The 18908-nt window shown below is 42.6% G+C and overlaps 1 protein-coding gene across 1 annotated transcript in view; it reads left to right on the top strand.

Annotated features, from left to right (window-relative positions):
- The window catches only part of RNF165 (ring finger protein 165), a 40200-nt gene that overhangs the window by 18589 nt on the left and 2703 nt on the right, over positions 1–18908 (top strand). Inside the window, exons 4-7 of the mRNA XM_032213910.1 lie at positions 6761–6890; positions 7718–7816; positions 10395–10490; positions 16537–16643. Of these exons, the coding sequence (XP_032069801.1) occupies positions 6761–6890; positions 7718–7816; positions 10395–10490; positions 16537–16643 (432 nt within the window). The remainder of the gene's footprint in view (positions 1–6760; positions 6891–7717; positions 7817–10394; positions 10491–16536; positions 16644–18908) is intronic.

Raw genomic sequence — 18908 nt, 5'->3', positions numbered from 1 at the left:
TTTGGTTGAGTTCTCAGATGCCATGTGGCCGGTTGGGTAAAGGGCCAATATTATCATGCCTTAATCCCATCCCCCTGGAGCTGAAGGGGAGAACTCTTTATTATGTAAAGGGACTGGCTTGGCCTTCTTAATGGCCCATTGACAAAGTGGGTGGGGGCAGGAAGCTACAGGGAGCTATTCTCTCTTAAAACATGTTTCTTCCTTTTCACATCCAGGGAAATATAATATTCTGCCTTTTCAATATTTCCTAGGATATTTCATTTTTCTGGGAGAGGACTGGGTGATAACTTTCCACACTGCTAAATTAGCAGAAGGAGTCAAATTAAAGCCATGTAATAAATATTTAAACTGTAATGTTTGCAATAAGGAAAAAAGTAAGGCTACTCCTGCAAAGAGGCTAAACGGTTTTAAAACTAAGAAACCTTTAGAGGTTGTATTTGCCGATTTAATTGGTCCTATGAAACAAAGTATTGGAGGTGCTTGTTATGTATTAAGTATTATGGACCACTATTCTAGATATGGTTTCTGCTATTTACTAAAGGATAAAACAGAAACGTTCCAGCAATTTTATAACTGGATGAAATTTGCTGAGAAGAAAGCAAAACTTAAAGTAGTTACCATTGTAACTGATAATGGAACCGAATTTATAAACCAGTGTTTTCAAACTATGGTTAAGCAAACTAAAATTGAGCATAAATATGCCGCTCCTTATAGGCCACAACATAATGCGTTTGTGAAACGGAAAGGACAGTCATTACAGGCAATGGTACGGACAATGTTGTCAGAGTCAGGTTTACCGGACAAACTATGGGGGGGAGGCAATGATGTGTGGTAACCATATTCTTAACAATGTAGTTAATGCATCTACTGGTGAATTACCATTTACTAGATGGCATGGCAAGAAACCTGACCTTAGCTACCTACACACGTTCGGAGCTCCTGCATGGGTTCATATTCCCGCACAAGTTAGACTAAAGGGACAACATCAAGCTCGACAATTAATATTCATGGGTTATAACTCTTAACCACAGATCATATAGGTTTTGGGAGCAAGGCACAACTAAGGTGTTTCATAGTGCTAACGCTAAATTTCTAGAAAATGTTGGGTGGAATAGACTAGAAACCAAGGATGAAGTAGTCATTGACACCCAAGTAGACCATGAGAATAGGACAGAAATACCACAATCAAGTGAGGAAAGGGAAGGTGTCTACTCAGGAGGAGGAGGTAATAAAGCAGGAGGACGTTCAATAGGATAGTCCACCTATAAGCCCTGAGTTACCCAGACGTTCGACTCGAGTAACTCGCCCACCTGACAGATATCAGGCATCTATTGCATGTCAGGTGGACAAGGTGCCTGCTACCTACCATGAAATGACTACATATCCCATTCAGGATCAAAAAGTATGGCAATCTGCAATGGATAGGGAATTTAAGTCATTGCAGGATCTAGGAGTGTTTGAAAAAGCTCAATTACCTTCAGGTAACCACGCAATAGGCTGCAAATGGATAGATAAACTTAAAACTGGAGTGGGTGGGACTGTAACGTATAAAGGTAGGTTGGTTGCTCAGGGATTTGATCAGTCACCTAGTGACTACGACGAAGTTTTTGCTCCTAGTTTGAAAGCAACCACATTGCATGCAGCATTAGTATGGGCAGCGAAGCAGAAGTATGTAGTGTACCATTTGGATGTGGAAACTGCATATCTGCATGCACCGCTACAGCATACTATATACATGAAAAGGCCATTGGGGTTGAAAGCCGAAGAAACCACTGATTTCTGGAGATTGAAAAAGAGTCTTTATAGCTTGAAGCAATCAGGATTCGAGTGGAATCATTGTATAGTTAAAGCATTGACTAAAATAGGGCTTAAGGCTGGTACGGCTGATCCTTCTTTGTTTAAAAAGGATAACAATGGCGTAGTTTCACTAAGGCACAAGGTGCTATAACACACAAAAAGTGTTGTGATGACTATGGACTAAGAATGTGAGGTATGTGTATACACATTGGCAATCCAAGGGGGAGAATGTTAGGGATGTAATCCTAGTCTTGGGTTGACAATCTCTCTCTCTCTCTCTCTCTCTCTCTCTCTCTCTCTCTCTCTCTCTCTCTCTCTCTCTCTCTCTCTCTCCCCTCCCTCCCTCCCTCCCTCTCTATGTATCTATGTCTGTCTGTCTGTCTGTCTGTCTCTCTCTCTCTCTCTCTCTCTATCTATCTATCTATCTATCTGTTGTCTCTTTCTCGCCACCTTTATCATCTATCTATCTATCTATCTATCTATCTATCTATCTATCTATCATCTATCCATCCATCCATCCATCCATCCATCCATCCATCCATCCATCCATCCATCCATCCATCTATCTATCTATCTATCTATCTATCTATCTATCTATCTATCTATCTATCTATCCCTCTCTCTCTCTCTTTCTCTATCTGTCTGTCTGTCTGTCTATCTATCTATCTATCTATCTATCTATCTATCTATCTATTATCTTATCTATCTATCTATCTATCTATCTATCTATCTCTATCTATCTATCTATCTATCTATCATCTATCATCTATCATCTATCATCTATCATCTATCTATCTATCTATCTATCTATCATCTATCATCTATCTATCTATCTATCTATCTATCTATCTATCTATCTATCTATCTATCTATCTATCTATCTATCCCTCTCTATATCTATCTATCTATCTATCTATCTATCTATCTATCTATCTATCTATCTATCTATCTATCTATCTATCTATCTATCTATCCCTCTCTATATCTATCTATCTATCTATCTATCTATCTATCTATCTATCTATCTATCTATCTATCCCTCTCTATATCTATCTGTCTATCTATCTATCTATCTATCTATCTATCTATCAATCATCTATCCCTCTCTATATCTATCTATCTATCTATCTATCTATCTATCTATCTATCTATCTATCTATCTATCTATCCCATGATTGAAATAATGTATCCGTCACTTTAAATGCTCAAGTGAGATGGGATTGGATGCGGTTGCTTTAATCAGCCATAAGAGGGAGTAGGAACTACTACTGGTTGTTCCTGGTTGTTCCTGTATGTTCTCCATGCTTGTTGTTGGAGTTGAATGCTGTATATTGGATGGTGGCTACTCTGTATGTTAGTTACCTGTCTACCTGTTGAGTTTCTGTAAACCAACGTGTTGTATCATAGACGGTGTATATAATTCAAGACTACTTATCACTTGTTTTGGAGAATGTTTATCCTACTTTATTTTTGTTAATGCAAGTAAAGTTATCCTTGTTTTAACTTCGGCGGCTGTGATTGATAGTGTGACTATTCAGCGGCACATCCCTTGCTACCTTCTGCTCCCCAACTCTAGTCTCCAAAAGGAGATATACTTAACAAAAGAGGAATTACTTTTGTCTGTTTGTTCCTTCTATGCTCTTTGAATACTCTCTCACACTTTTCCTTTCTCCTCTTCCACTCTTAATTCTTTCTGTTCCCCAAAAGTCCCTACAGAAGGAATCACTCCGAGACAGGTGTATGGAAAGTGGGGTCACTCTCAAAATTTGGTGGCGGTGGGAGGAGGGGGGATTTGCAGAGCTGCTCAAAAATCCCTCAATGCCCCCTCAAATCCAAACAGGCTGAAAATGCCATCCATTTCAGGATTGCATACACCTGATCTCATGGATTTTTGCTCTCTGTATCCTTTCCCCACAGAAGCCAAATTGGGGCAGTTGGAAAAAGAACAAGAAAAAGGGAATATTTGTACAAGCGAGGTTTTTATATTACAAATGTGCTTCTTCCACTGAAGAAAAACATCTCTTTTGTCATCTGTTTATTTATCCCTTTGCAATTAGCCTAAGGGGTCTGGGGTTTTTGGTACGCATCTCTGTGTTAGCCTGTGTTGTACAAAAAAAAACACACACACACACACAGATACACGGTGCACCCAAAGGCTTGTTAAACCGATCGAACTATTATCGTACTTAGAAACGTTGAAAGACCATGCATCAAACAAGGAAGAAAGTAATTAGAAGAAAAAGGACAACCGATTTGTACATTTAATGCAGTTTATATAATAAATTGTCTCCGAGGCCTGGCTTTTGATATACCTGCGCATGAAATATTTTTTTTTTGCTGCCTCCTAATGAATAATTCAGCTGAAGGTGAATTTGTTCCACGCTCCCAGAGTTCATTTATCAGTCACTCAACAAAAACAACAACACTTGAACAACAAAACAGACACTTTAGATGATCTGTTCTCAATAGGATTTTTTTTTCTAATAACCTTTTTTTGCCTACATGGAAGAGCTGTTTGGAAGATCTGATAAAGGGGGAGACCCCCTTCCCCCCAAAAAAGAAACCACAAGATAGTAAGGGAGGGAGGGGAACAGGGAAAACCCTGGAGAAAGGTACCAGAATAATAAAAATGAATATTCTGAAGAAAAGATACCACAACCATAAAAACAGGAAAAAGAAAACGAAGAAGTTAGCAGAAAGGGGAGAAGATGAAAAATGATTAAAAGCGGAATTCGTGAGAGCCCAAGAGAAAATGGATAAAAGAGGAAGATGAGGAAAAAGAGTAGAATTAGTAGATTAAAGGGAATATTGGTATGATTGTATTGTTATGCAGCTAATTAAGAAATAAAGAAAATATAGTATATTATTAATTGTAGAAAAAAATGGAAAGAAATGCTCTCTTATGTCAAAACATAACTAGAGGATATATATGGTTTATAATAAAACAGACCATTAGAGAAATATGAAATGAAAATTTGGTGCAATTTTTTGAAGGGGCAATTGAAGATATTGTTTATGTACTAAGAAAAAATAGAAAATGGATTGACTATATTCAAAATAAATATGGGACTAAGAAATTCCAGATAGTTTACGACTGAAGAAACAAGGAATGATATAACCTGTTTAGACTTAGCCTAGTTAAGAGGAGTTAAAGCTCAAATGAAAGATGATACCAACTTTTTTAAAGTTTATTTTAGAACATCTTTGTTAAAGATTTATACCCTGTATTGGTTCTGGGAAGTCGGGGGGGGGGGGAGGTTGGGGGGGAGGTTGGGTAGGGAGAGTGGGTGGGGAGGTAAACATTTGTAAAAGGTTTTTTTCCTAAAATTTTCAATAAAAAAAAGAAAAAAAATAGAAAATAATGGAAGAAAATAATTTGAAGATCCAGTCAAGAGTTTGTTTCTGTAATATGTGTGAAGTTGTATTAAAAAAAATAAAAAACTTTGGGGAAAAAAAGAAAGATCTGACAAAGAAGGTAATTGAGATGGACCGGTTGCTTTCGTAGTGTGAAGACAATAACTTGGTCCTTAACACCAATAAGACCCAAGGAGCTTCTAGTGGACTATGGAAGGAACAGATCAGACATCCAGCTCTTGCTTATCAATGGAGACCGAGTGGAGCAAATGGCCAGTTTTAAGTTTCTGAGTGTTCTCATAAAAGAGGACCTCACCTGGGGAGCTCAGATTGCAGCCCTGGTCAAAAGGGCCCAGCAGAGATGATACTCCCTGAGACTTCTCAGGAAACAACCACTGAATGAAAAACTGCTGGTGACCTTCTACCGCTGCACCATAGGGAGTATCTTAACCAGTGGTGAGATTCAGCCGGTTCGCACCTATTCGGGAGAACCGGTTCTTAACTTTCTAAGAGGTTCAGAGAACCGGCGGTTGGAAGAAATCTCCTTTTGTTTTTCCCCACTTTACAGGGCTAATCCTGTAAGGAAGGCAGGAAGGAAACATTCTGGTGTTGTTTCTAGCCTGATCTTTATTGCCCTGCTTACAGAAACTGCCTCTCCATTAACACTTATTACATTGTAACACCTAAGGCGAAGCAGCGCTCATCGGTGTGAGTGACGTTGAGTTGGCCAGGCCCACATGGTCACATGACCACCGAGCCCCGCCTACGCAGCTGGTCATTAGGGCAGAGAACCGGTTGTTAAATTATTTGAATCCCACCACTGATTCTTAACTTACTGCACCTGTGTCTGGTTGCCAATTGCAAAGTGGCAGATAGGACAGCACTCCAGAGGGTTAATGCCATTGCCCAGAGAATCATGGGTTGCTCTCTCATTCATTCATTCATTCATTTATTGAATTTCTATGCCGCCGAATCCCGAGGGACTCCGGGCGGCTTACAGAAATGAAAAAAGAAATTAAAAAGATTTTTTAAAAAACAATGGGACACAACAAAGTTAAAAAGGAACACAACAAACACCCAATCGAAAGGGGGCTGGACCTCAATCAAGGGGTCAACAGCCCCAGGCCTGCCGGAAAAGCCAGGTTTTAATGGCTTTGCGAAAGGCCATGAGAGTGGGCAGGGCCCGGATCTCTGGGGGCAGCTCATTCCATAGGGCTGGAGCTTCCCCTCCTTGGAAAAGCTTTATATCTCCCAATGCCGTAAGAAAGTTCAAAAGTTCTTAAAGATCCATCTCATCCTGGGCACCCTCTTTTTTTTTAAACTATTACCATCCGGCAACCCGTACAGGACAATAAAAACCAGGACAAATAGGCTTCGATCCCAGAACAATAACTATATTGAATTCTACCGTACAGGGCAATATTAATGCAGTAGCAGGGGTTTTCAGTTCAAATGTGTAGAGTGGGAAGGAGGTGTGTTTTTGTTTTATTTTTATAGTTTTCTCATGTAGGATGTGCATCGAAGACGGCATTTAATTTCGTTGTACAAGGTGTACAATGACAATAAAGCAAACTCAAACTTCAACTGATTTTCATTTTTGTCCTTCTAGGGATCTGAGTGTCGATGCTGGTCTCAGTCACAACCAGTTCCAGGTCAGGCCAGTTCCTCAACATTATCAGCATTATTTAGCTCCACAAAGGATGCATCATTTTCCCCAGAATACATCCTCAACACAAATGGTAAGTCAAGGGGTATGTTCAGGGGTGGGCTTCAAACATTTTAGCAAGGGGTTCACTGCCCAGTTGCTAGGTGGGCATGGCCATGGTGGGCGTGGCCTAGTTGGCCTCATGCACCATGGTGCGTGTGTGGGGGCTTTTCACCCTCCCCGGGCTCTGGAGACTTTCCCCGAGTCTCCAGGAGGGCGAAAACAGCTTCCTTGTGCTCCGGAGGCCATCCAGAACTTCCTGGAGGCCCATTTTTCACCCTCCCCGAGCCTCCCTGCAGGCCCTGTACTCACCTGGCACCAAATGGGCTGCATGGAGACTCATGGGAGGGATGGGAGAGGCCAGCCAGGGGTGGGGTTTGCGGGTTCGCAAAACTAAGCAGTTGCTTAGTTAGAGGATCACCCGAACCCGTGCTAACCTGCAGCAACCCACTTCTGGGTATGTTAGCATAAGCAGTTTGATGTCAGGAACGCTGCACTAACATCTTCGAAATTCCATAGCTTGCAAGGGAAAAGATCCAGATTGTATTCCAGTGGAAAGATTCCATTCTCATGCCAAACTCTCTGAAATATGATAACAATCCCAAAATCAGGGGTGAAATTCAGCAGGTTCTGACAGGTTCTGGAGAAGCGGTAGCAGAAATTTTGAGTAGATCAGAGAACCAGTAAATACCACCTCTGGCTGGCCCCAGGAGTGTGGAGGGAATGGGGATTTTGCAGTATCCTTCCCCTGTCACACACCCCAAGCCACACCACACCCATCAAGCCATGCATGTGAGAAGGAAGCTGCATGTGAGAAGGAAGCTGACCCCCTCAATGTTGCTTCTCTCCGTCGCTTCGCAGGTTGTCCACGAAATCAGAAATTACCCTCAGTTTCAGCTGCTTGCTCTTCAGGGACTGAATCCAAATCGGCACACATCTGCCGTGCGAGAAAGTCATGAGGTGAGTTCCAGAAACCATTTTCGCATCTATTGGGTGATTGCCCATCAATTACATGTTTCAGTGCAGGGACCAGAAGTGGTATTCAGCCGGTTCAGACTGGTTCGCCCAAACCGGTAGCGGAAATTCCACCTGCCCCGGCTCTATGCCGTCCTATTTAGGCACGTTTTTGAGGCTGGGAGCACGGGCAGAAGACGCTCATGCAAGCAAAGCATATGCAGGAAGGGTGGGCGCATGTGCGGAAGGGCCCATGCAGGAGGGCGAACTGGTGGTAACAAAATGTAAAATCCACCTCTGGCAGATGTCAGCATTCCAAGTATCATGCAGAATTAAATCAGAGTCCAAGGCAAAACGATCCTTAAAGTTCCAATTTAATAAATCAGACATCTTAGCACATCTGTGTAAAATCCCAATTCTGGAAATTACATCAGAATCCCACCCAGTTAAAAGTTCATGATCTTGTCCCCACACCCATAATCCATCACATGGTCCAATCTTCTTCTTCCACGCTGGCATCCACACCCAGCTGCTTCCGGTCAAGTGTAAAAGTGTGGAGATTGGCTTCTAGAAAAGAATGACAACAATACATTCCACAATCCTACTCCTGTCTATTCCCCCCTCCCATCAACTATACTAATGAAACAGCATAATGAAATAAGAGAAAGTGTGGCAGGCCAAAATTCTAAAAGGAATATAAATCCAGGCCTGACAGCAGGGATGTTCAAACTTGACCACTTTAATACTTGTGGACTTCAACTCCCAGAATTCCCCAGCCAGAGTTTTGGGAGTTAAAGTCCACAAGTATTAAAGTTGCCAAGGTTGAACACCCCTCGTCTAGAATGATGCACCATCTCAAACATGGCTTCTCCCCAAAGGGTTTGACTACAGCTCCCAGATTTCCAAGCTGTTGGTTTGCTTGTTGGATTTCTGAAGACCCAGGCTGGAGAAGGAGACCAAATTAACATTTCTTTGGGAAGAGTTAAGAAGTTTGCATGAAATTATGAGATTTGTTTGAAAACTTATCAGCTAAATGTTGGAAGTGTAATCAGATACCAGGTTCATATTACCATATGTAGTGGACATGTCCAAAGGCAAATATAATATAAAATACTAGACTAAAAGACATACTTGGCTTAAAAAAATGATAAACCAACACATAGATTTGAAACCAGAAATATTTCTGCTGGGGATACAACCAGAACAGTATAATAAAGGCAATACCTATTTAATTTTACATGTTAGTAACAGCAGCAAGAATAGTATTTGCACAACAGTGGGAAAAAATGATGAGGTCTCGACAGATGAAAGTGTAATAAAAAAAATATTAGAATGCACCGAGATGGATAGATTGACACTTAAGATAAAAGAAAAGGAAGAAACAGAATGCTTCTTAACATGGGATATGTTTTACCAATGGCCAACTAACAAAAACAGAGGGTAGAATTTAAAAAGAATTCAAAGAGATAATAAAAATTTGTACTGAAAATATTGCAAGGTGAACAAACTGTTTTATTATTTTATGATTAGTATTGATATGTTTATTAAGATTAGTATGATGATGGTTATTGTTGTACCCTTACTTAAAATTAAGTATGCCCAGACAACACGCTGTTCAGATAGAAATGGATTTTTTAATGTTTCAATGAAAAAATGTACCAATCTCTATATGTATAAAAGTGAAGAACCACTCATTCATTACGAAATCTCCAGAACCGTAAAGCCTACAAACTTGAAATTTGGCATGTATATTCCTTATGTTCCTCTTGGCTTCTAGGTGCCCCCAAAGAAAGGATTTTTTGAAATGACCATCAGATCATTAGTATTTCTTATACAGTAATTAACAAGCTCTGATGCTAAGGAGTTCTACTCCCCCTCCCCACCTGAAAAGAACTCTGTTCCAACTGCCAGTTGCCTTAAATTAACACGCTCTGATGCTAAGGAGTTAAACATTCTACTCCCCCTCCCCACCTGAAAATAACTCTGTTCCAACTGCCAGTTGCCTTATATTAACACGCTCTGATGCTAAGGAGTTAAACATTTTACTCCCCCTGCCCACTTGAAAAGAACTCTGTTCTAACTGCAGTTGCATCACATTCTATTACCTCAGTTCAAACTGGTGGAGGTTCCACTCCTATACTCAAGAGCAGCCTGGGGCTCCTTACCGTACTAAATATTGGTACCTCACCAAAACGTCTACGACTTCCACCTATGGAACTGCTTCTGGACTCAAGGTGGCGAGAGCGATATTCCCTTATGTGTTTTACTCTCCGACTACTACTGAGCCAATGGATTGTGAACCAAATTTCTCCTGCATAGCCCGATCACATACTTTTGTTGCAAAGCATGGGCATCCAGCTACTAGTAAAACATATATTTTAATTTTTTTTTAAAAAAAAGAAATGATGAGATTTCTGATGAAGGGCATATTCTTTCCCCTTAATGAGCTTTGGATGAAAAATATATACATTTTTGGATGGGGATGGGGTGTCAGATGGAAAAGTCACAGAAATAGCTGGCTAAGCAAGTTTATTGTAGACAGAAGCTCTTTGACGCTATTTTGTTTCTGTCGTTTTTGATCCAGGAGTTGTTGCAGCTAGAAGACAGGTTGGGAAGTGTGAGTAGAGGAGCTGTGCAAAACACCATCGAACGGTGCACTTTCCCACACAAATACAAGAAGGTAAGCATTGGAAGAGAGGCTGACGGGACATCCCAAACAGAGATTGGCCAGCAACCTTATAAATGTAACTTTAAAACTCCACCGTGTTCTGTTTGTCACTTGATTTGGCCCAAAGCCATCACCTTTCCGTTGTTCTTCAAATTTAAATCGTGTTTGCTTTCATTGTCCTCTTAATGCTTCCCTTCATGTTCCCCTTCCTTCACACCTTTGCATGCAGGCAGAATTCCCAGGGAGTTAGAGGGGCTCTGCTACAAAGATTTTACTATTAACTTTACTATAAAACTTAAATAGCCATAGCACCTACCGTATTTTTCGGACTATAAGACGCACAGGAGTATAAGAGGCACCAAGATTTTGAAGAGGTAATTTTTTTCAAAAAAACATTTTTGCACTCTGCAGGCCTCCCAAACCCTCTGCACAGGGCATGCAGAGAGTTTGAGAGACCTGCAAAATGATCCTGGGGGCTGGGGTGGGGCAAAAACGAGCAAAAAATGGCCCTTTTTTTGTGTGTGTGAAAACAGGCCCATTTTTTTTTGCAAAAAAGTAGGACATGCATAGGCTTTGGGAGGGTTGTAGAGTGCTCCTGGGGGCAGGGGGAACGGGCAAAAACTGGCCCATTTCCCCCCCAAAACAGGCTCATTTTGTTTTGCAAAAAACAAGGCATGCATAGGCTTGTAAAGTGTGGCAAGGCTGGGAGGCAAAAACGAGCAAAAAAACGGCCTGGGAGAACACCTTGCAGGCCTCCCAAACCTTCTGCACATCCATTTTTGCAAAGGGGGCGGGGTTTCAAGAGGCCAAAAATGCTGTATTCAGTGTATAAGATGCACCCAGATCTTCACCCTCTTTTTTGGGGGAAATGTGTGTCTTATACTCCGAAAAATATGGTATATACTGCTTCAGAGGTTTTTACAGCCTTCTCTAAATGGTTTATAGAGTCACCATCAATCTGGGTCCTCATTTTACTGTCCTTGGAAGGATGGAAGGCTGAGTCAACCTTGAGTCGGTCAGGATCGAATTCCTGGCAGCGGGCAGAGTGAGCCTGCAATATGGCATTTTAATCTATGCATCACCAGAGGGCTTAAGTACATGAAATCGTTTAGATATTGCACAATAGAAATTTTAAATATAATGTCCTTTACTTACAACCACAATTGAGCCCAAAATTTCCATCGCTAAGCGAGGCGATTGTTAAGTGAGTTTTGCCCCCTTTTACCACCTTTTGTGCCCCATTGCTAAGTGAATCGCTGCAGTTGTTAAGCTAGCAGTACAGTTGTTAAGTGAATCTGGTTTCCCCGTTGACTTTGCTCGTCAGGAGGTTGCAAAAGGGGATCACATAACCCCCCCCCCACGACATTGCAACCGTCATAAATATGAGTCAGTTGCCAAGCATCCAAATGTTGATCATGTGACTATGGGGATGCTACAATGGTTGTATGGGTGAAACATGGTCATAAGTCACTTTTTTCCGCGCTGTTGTAATTTCACCAAACAATAGCAATAGCAATAGCAATAGTAGTTAGACTTATATACCGCTTCATAGGGCTTTCAGCCCTCTCTAAGCGGTTTACAGAGTCAGCATATCGCCCCCAGAGTCTGGGTCCTCATTTCACCCACCTCGGAAGGATGGAAAGCTGAGTCAATCTTGAGCCGGTGAGATTAGAACCGCTGAACTGCAGATAACAGTCAGCTGAAGTGGCCTGCAGTAGTGCACTCTAACCACTGCGCCACCTCGGCTCTTCAACAAATGGTTAGTAAGTCAAGGACTACAGTATATCACCGAAGTGAGCACACACACCCTTACCTTTTGTAAATATTTAAGTATATCTTTTCATGTGACAACATTGAAGAAATGACACTTGGCTACAATGTAAAGAAGTGAGTATAGAGCTTGTATAACAGTGTAAATATGGCGTCCCCTCAAAATAGTGGCAACCTGTGAAGCTCTGGTGAACTCCATGCCCCAGAGGGTTAAGGCAGTGCTGGAAAATAATGGTGGCCACACAAACTATTCACACTTTGGGCCCCATTTGGACATTATTACTTAGGGGTGCACTCACTTTTGTTGTCAGTAATTTAGACATTAATGGCTGTGTGTTGCGTTAATTTGAAGGGACAGCACATTTATACTGTTATACAAACTGTATACTCACTACTTTACATTGTAGCCAAGTGTCATTTCTTCAGTGTTGTCACATGAAAAGATATACTGTATTTTACGGAGTATAAGACACACCTTCCCCCCACTAAAAGAGGGTGAAAATTTGGGTGCATCTTATACACTGAATGTAGCACCACCCACCCACCGTCCCCCACCCTTTGGCCTCTGCCTCCCAGCAATTTACCTCCTTGCAGCAAATAGGGAAAATGGGGTTTGTGGAGGCTGCAATAGGCTATAGCAATCCCTGCAGCCTGAAACAGCTGATTATCGGGAGGCTCGATTAAACTGAAAGTGAAACTTGCTGTTCGCTCCAGGAGGCAAATTGCTGGGAGGCAGAAGCAGATTTTTTTTTCTTGTGCTAATCAGGCTGTTTGCTGCAAGAAAGTAAGTCAATAACTATAAATTCTTATAGAATGTGCAAATTATTAGACTTATATTTTAAAGACTGCTTTATTATTGTTCTAGACAGCTTAACAAAATGAAGAAGCTTTTTAAAATAAATGCTTGATCTGAAGAGGCCCGGTGCTATTGTATCCTCTTTTAAATAGCAGAGAATAACTATACATCCAGAAAGCAAATCAATTTTAACAGCATCTGTACAAGGATAGACTGAAATGTAACACTACAAGCAGCGTATATTGTCTGTACTGTTTGCTGTTTGTTGCAAGGAGGCAAATTGCTGGGAAGCAGAAGCAGACTCCCCCCCCCTTGTTTTCCTCCCCAAAAGCTAGGTGCGTCTTATACTTCGGAGCATCTTATACTCCAAAAAATACGGTGCTTAAATAGTTACAAAATGTGAGGGGTGTACTCACTTCTGTGATATATAGTATCTGTACCTATGCAATGTTCCAATGTTCATTTTTCTTTTACAAGGAACAAATGGGGAACATAGATTACTTCTTATGTATCCATTATTCATAAAGCTGTGCTAAATGGTTAGAAAATGAGCTTCGGTGAAACCCAATTCCACCCCCCCCCCTTCACCTTTTCCATTAGGATTATTTGCAAACATTGCTGAATCCAGACTAATATTGAAAGATTAATTGCTGACTTCCAAACGCTGGTTGGAAGTTGTTTAGGAAACAGTAGCAAAAACGTAATCTATTTTTGAATGCCACGTTTTTTCATTTGCTCCTTCAAAACCAGATATCAAGTGTCATCTAAGATCTAGTAGTGTAACATCTCACTTAATTATTTTCCCTACTTCAATTAAAAGGTCTTTTTTCTAAAACTTTTGCATTTTCACACAAAAACACCTTGTAGGTAAATACGTCCCAAATGTGCTACCCCCTTGCCAATACTTTCAGTCTGTTATTGATACGCTGTGCTCCTACATATATCCACTCTTTCCCTTATTTTAATTGATATTGATTTAAGCACCATTTCTGTCCATGCAGAAGTACCAAAATGATGATGTAAAGTTTTAGGGAACAAAGTTAAATTTGTTTTCCAAGCCATTTTAGAATAGAATAGAATAACAGAGTTGGAAGGGACCTTGGAGGTCTTCTAGTCCAACCTTCTGCTTAGGCAGGAAACCGTATACCATTTCAGACAAATGGCTATTCAACATCTTCTTAAAAACTTCCAATGTTGGAGCATTCACAACTTCTGGAGGCAAGCTGTTCCACTGATTAATTGTTCTAAATGTCAGGAAATTTCTCCTCAATTCTAAGTTGCTTCACTCCTTGATTAGTTTCCACCCATTGCTTCTTGTTCTACCCTCAGGTTCTTTGGAGAATAGCTTGACTCCCTCTTCTTTGTGGCAACCCCTGAGATATTGGAAGACTGCTATCATGTCTCCCCTGGTCCTTCTTTTCATTAAACTAGACATACCCAGTTCCTGCAACCGTTCTTCATATGTTTTAGCATCCAGTCCCATAAACCTCTTTCTTGCTCTTCTCTGCACTCTTTCTAGAGTCTAGAGTAGATTTTAAAATCCCCTAGAGCAATCTTTCTCAACCTTGGCCACGTTATAAGATACGTGGACTTCAATTGTCAGCATGGGGGACGAGATCTTAAAATTCTCAAGAGTGAGGAAAAACTGTTTTGGGGAATCTATAGACATATCGAAAAAATTCTTGTAGGCCTTGGGGCTTTGGGGCATATAAAAAGGAGCAGAGCTTCAGTGATATGGCCAGCTGCCATCTTGATTTGGTTGATTTCCCCAATGGGAAGGTCATTTAGATTTTATTAATACCATTGAAGGGCTTAAACAATTTTCTTTCTTTCTTTCTTTCTTTCTTTCCTTCCTTTCCTTCCTTCCTTCTCTCTCTCTCTTTCTTTTTCTTTCATTCCTTGTTTCCCTCCCTCTTTCCCTCCCTCCCTCTTTCCTTCCTTCCCTTCTTCCTTCCCTCCATCCCTCCTCCCTCCCTCTTTGTTTCTTTCTTTCCTTCCTTCTCTCTTTCTCTAGTTATTTTTTTTCCTTCCTTCCCTTCTCTCCTACCCTCCCTCTCTCCCACCTTCCTTCCTTTCTCCCTCCCTCCTTCTTTCGCGCCCTCCCTTCCTTTTCTACCTGTCGCTTCCTCCCCCCTCCCTCCCTTATCCATCCATCCATCCTTACTTCCATCCATCTGTCTGCCTGTCCATCCATTCCATACTGGATTCCCTCTGAAGGGCAGAGAAAAAAATTTCTATTTGTTCCTTGTGGTGATATATGCAAAACTGGGCGATTTGGAAAGTCAGGGAAAGCTAACAGCTTGCACAGACCAGAGGAGAATTAAAAAAAAACTTCTTAAAATCAATGTCTCTTAAAAGTCCAATCTTCCAGAGATTCAGTGGATGCCTTTAGCAGGGAACCGGTGAAAGTGTGTACTGAGAATGCTTCTCACCGAGGCGGGGGGGGGGGGGAGGAGGCAAGTTGCATCCATTAGCCACCCTTCCCCTAAGAAATGGTTGAATTGCAAACTAGAACGGGTCTCATCCTTCTGTAGAATTCTCAGTGTAAATTCTTCTCCAACCACCTAATATAGTGGAACCGTAATTGTGAACCTCTTGGCAGCTGCGGATTCGCACGGATTCAAGCGATCTTCTAGCTAAGGATCTGCCCAGTTTGGCGAACCCGCAAAGCCCACCCCTGGCTGGTCAAGCCCACCCCTGGCTGGCCCCACCCACCCTGCCCTGCCCCACCCCTTCCCTCCAGGAGTCCCCACACAGCCTGTTTGGGATGCCAGGTAATACAGGGGCCGTGTGGAGGCTCAGGGAGGGAAGTGGTGGGCCAGGGTGGGGTGGGCGGGGCCAGCCAGGGGTGGGCTTTGCAGGTTCGCCGAACTGGGCAGATCCTTAGCTAGAAGATCGCTTGAATCCGTGCGAATCCGCAGCAGCCTAGTGGTTCACAATTACGGTTCCACTACATTAGGTGGTTGGAGAAGAATTTACACTGAAAATTCTACAGAAGGATGGGACCAGTTCTAGTTTGTAATTCACCCATTTCTTAGGGGAAGGGTGGCTAATGGATGCACCTTGCCTCCTCCATCCCCCCCCCTTGGTGAGAAGCATTCTCAGTACACAAAAAGCAGGCCTCCCGGGAGTTCCAGAAGTCCGGAAATGGGCCCGTTTGTGGCCTCTTGGGGTAGGGGGCCTCTGGAGCCTGTGGGAGGCCATTTTCACCCTCCCAGAGGATCAAGGAAATCTGAGAAGGACAAAAACATCCCCTCCCACCATGGTGCATGAGGCCAACTAGGCCACGTCCAGGGGAGTGCAGGAGGATGAGTACTGCCTGTCACACCCCATGGCCCCACTCATTGTGGCCAAACCCACACAGCAACCTGGCAGAGAACCCATTGCTAAATTTTTTGAAGCCCACCCCTGACCTCTCCGCCTTGCTACCTTTCATTTGAGTAGCGTTTGTTGTGACACTGTTTTTGTGTCTGTGTGTGTCTTTGCCGACAGCGATGGCCGCAGGAAGACAAGACAGAAAAGGAAGAAGGGGAAGAGTCAGATACTGATGAGAAGTGCACAATCTGTCTCTCAATGCTTGAAGACGGCGAGGATGTGAGGTATCATTTATTCTTACAGGAACTCTGGAGTCTTTTATTGTGTTGTCCTCCGATTGAGTTTGAGTTTCATTTTATTTATATGCTGCCCTATTCCCTGCGGGACTCAGGGTGGCGCACAAACCCGAAGGAGGGGAAGGGAAAAACACAGAAACTACAAAAGTACAGGGCATTTAAAAAACAACCAACAGCCACACGATTCGAGAGGGGAAGGGAACTCATCGACCCCAGGCCTGCCGACACAGCCAGGTTTTAACAGCTTTTCGGAAGGCCTGGAGAGAGGTGAGGGTCCTAATCTCTGCGGGGAGCTCGTTCCAAAGGGCCGGAGCCGCCACAGAGAAGGCCCTCCCCCGGGTAGTAGCCAGATGACATTGGCTGGTAGACGGAACCCGGAGGAGGCCTACTCTGTGTGATCTAATGGGTCTTTGGGAGGTAATTGGCAGCAGGCGGTCTCTCAAGTACCCAGATCCAATACCATGAAGGGCTTAGGGATTGACAGAAGGGATTGATAGCGAGTCCTTAACTCTTGCTTTACAGGGTCATAGTTTCTCTTAGTCGCCCTTCATTCATTCCCTCAGGCTGATATTTGCGACTGGAGCAGAGGTGGTATTCAGCAGGTTCTGACCAGTTCTGGAGAACCGGTAGCGGAAATGTTGAGTAGTTCGGAGAACCGGTAAATACCACCTCTGGCTGGCCATGCCCCCATCTATTCTCTGCTTCCCAAGTCCCAGCTGATTGGGAGGAAATGGGGATTTTACAGTATGCTTCCCCTGCCACGCCCACCAATCCACGCCCACAGAACCAGTAGTAAAATAATTTGAATCCCACCACTGAACTGGAGCTGTTGACAAGGTGGTATACAGCTTGACACAGAGGGTCTATGGCAAGTTGCCATGGCCAACTCACTGCCCAGGCCAACCTGCCCAGGCCAACTCAACAAGTAACACTAATTATACGAATATTGAAGACATAGTTGAATAGAATCATTAAAGGACACCATTTTTTTTTTAAAAAAAATATTAAATTGAATTGTTGAATTGTCCCATAGAGAATTGTCCAGCGACGAGTTGTCCCATTCTGGACAAAGAAGTTTAAAAGTTTTCTCCTATTCTGAACATAAAAATTAAAATACAGAATTTAAATTTCTATCCTGAACATAAAATTGCAGGCTTGATAAATTGGTGGAGGAGGCGGAGGAGGAGGAGGAGGAGGAGGAGGAGGAGGAGGAGGAGGAGGAGGAGGAGGAGGAGGAGGAGGAGGAGGAGGAGGAGGAAATAGAATTCTTTATTGGCCAAGTGTGATTGGACACATAAGGAATTTGTCTGTGGTGCAGAAGCTCTCAGTGTACCTAAAAAGATGAGATACATTCGTCAAGAATCAAAAAGTACGACACTTAATGATAGTCCTAGGGTACAAATAAGCAATCAGGAAACAATCAATATCAATATAAAGCGTAAGGATACGAGCAACAAAGTTACAGTCCTGCAGTCATAAGTGGCAGGAGATGGGTGATAGGAATGATGAGAAGACTAATAGTAATAGTAATGCAGAAGAAGAAGAAGAAGAAGAGGAGGAGGAGGAGGAGGAGGAGGAGGAGGAGGAGGAGGAGGAGGAGGAGGAGGAGGAGGAGGAGGAGGAGGAGGAGGAGGACGGGGACATCCCAAAGTCCTGTGCCAGCCAGTCTTGTAGTCCCATGACCATAGCAATCCCATGAAGTCATAGTGCCAAGTTTTGATAAAATCTTTGGCCTGTTGTTATTAGTGGGGATCGTAGGCATAGAACCTAGCTCTGGTTACTATGGAAATGCGGTCATTATTGTCCTGGCAGCCTGCAAGAGATTTTGGGTATCCCCTTGCTAAGTAGGCATGTTTTTTATAGCTAGAAATAAAGCTTAAAATCCTTTTATTTACTAGAGTATTTATTGCCTTTGGATCGAAATGAATCAACTACAATGCATGGACACCTGATCAATGCCTTGATCCATAGCAAACGATAATATCTCAGTCTGTTACACGGTAGATCTTATTTTGGAGTGGGGGGGACTTTGATGCCTTCTAAGATTGGTTTGCTTCATTACCCAACTGGGTCAAATCAGAAGGAAGGAAGGAAGGAAGGAAGGAAGGAAGGGAAAGGAAAAGGGGAGAGAGGAGGGAGAGAGGTGTTGTGGCCCATCGGCTGCCAGCCCTTCCAGCAGCTGAATCAGAAGAGGAGGAGGCAGCGTGGGAGTCAGGGACAGCATTAAGGCAACCCGAGAGCTCTGAGGTGGAA

This window comes from Thamnophis elegans, chromosome 3 (assembly GCF_009769535.1).
Source record: "Thamnophis elegans isolate rThaEle1 chromosome 3, rThaEle1.pri, whole genome shotgun sequence".
NCBI classification, from domain to species: domain Eukaryota; kingdom Metazoa; phylum Chordata; class Lepidosauria; order Squamata; family Colubridae; genus Thamnophis; species Thamnophis elegans.
The sequence above is the reverse complement of the archived record's forward strand: the minus strand, read 5'-3'. Positions and strand labels throughout refer to the sequence as shown.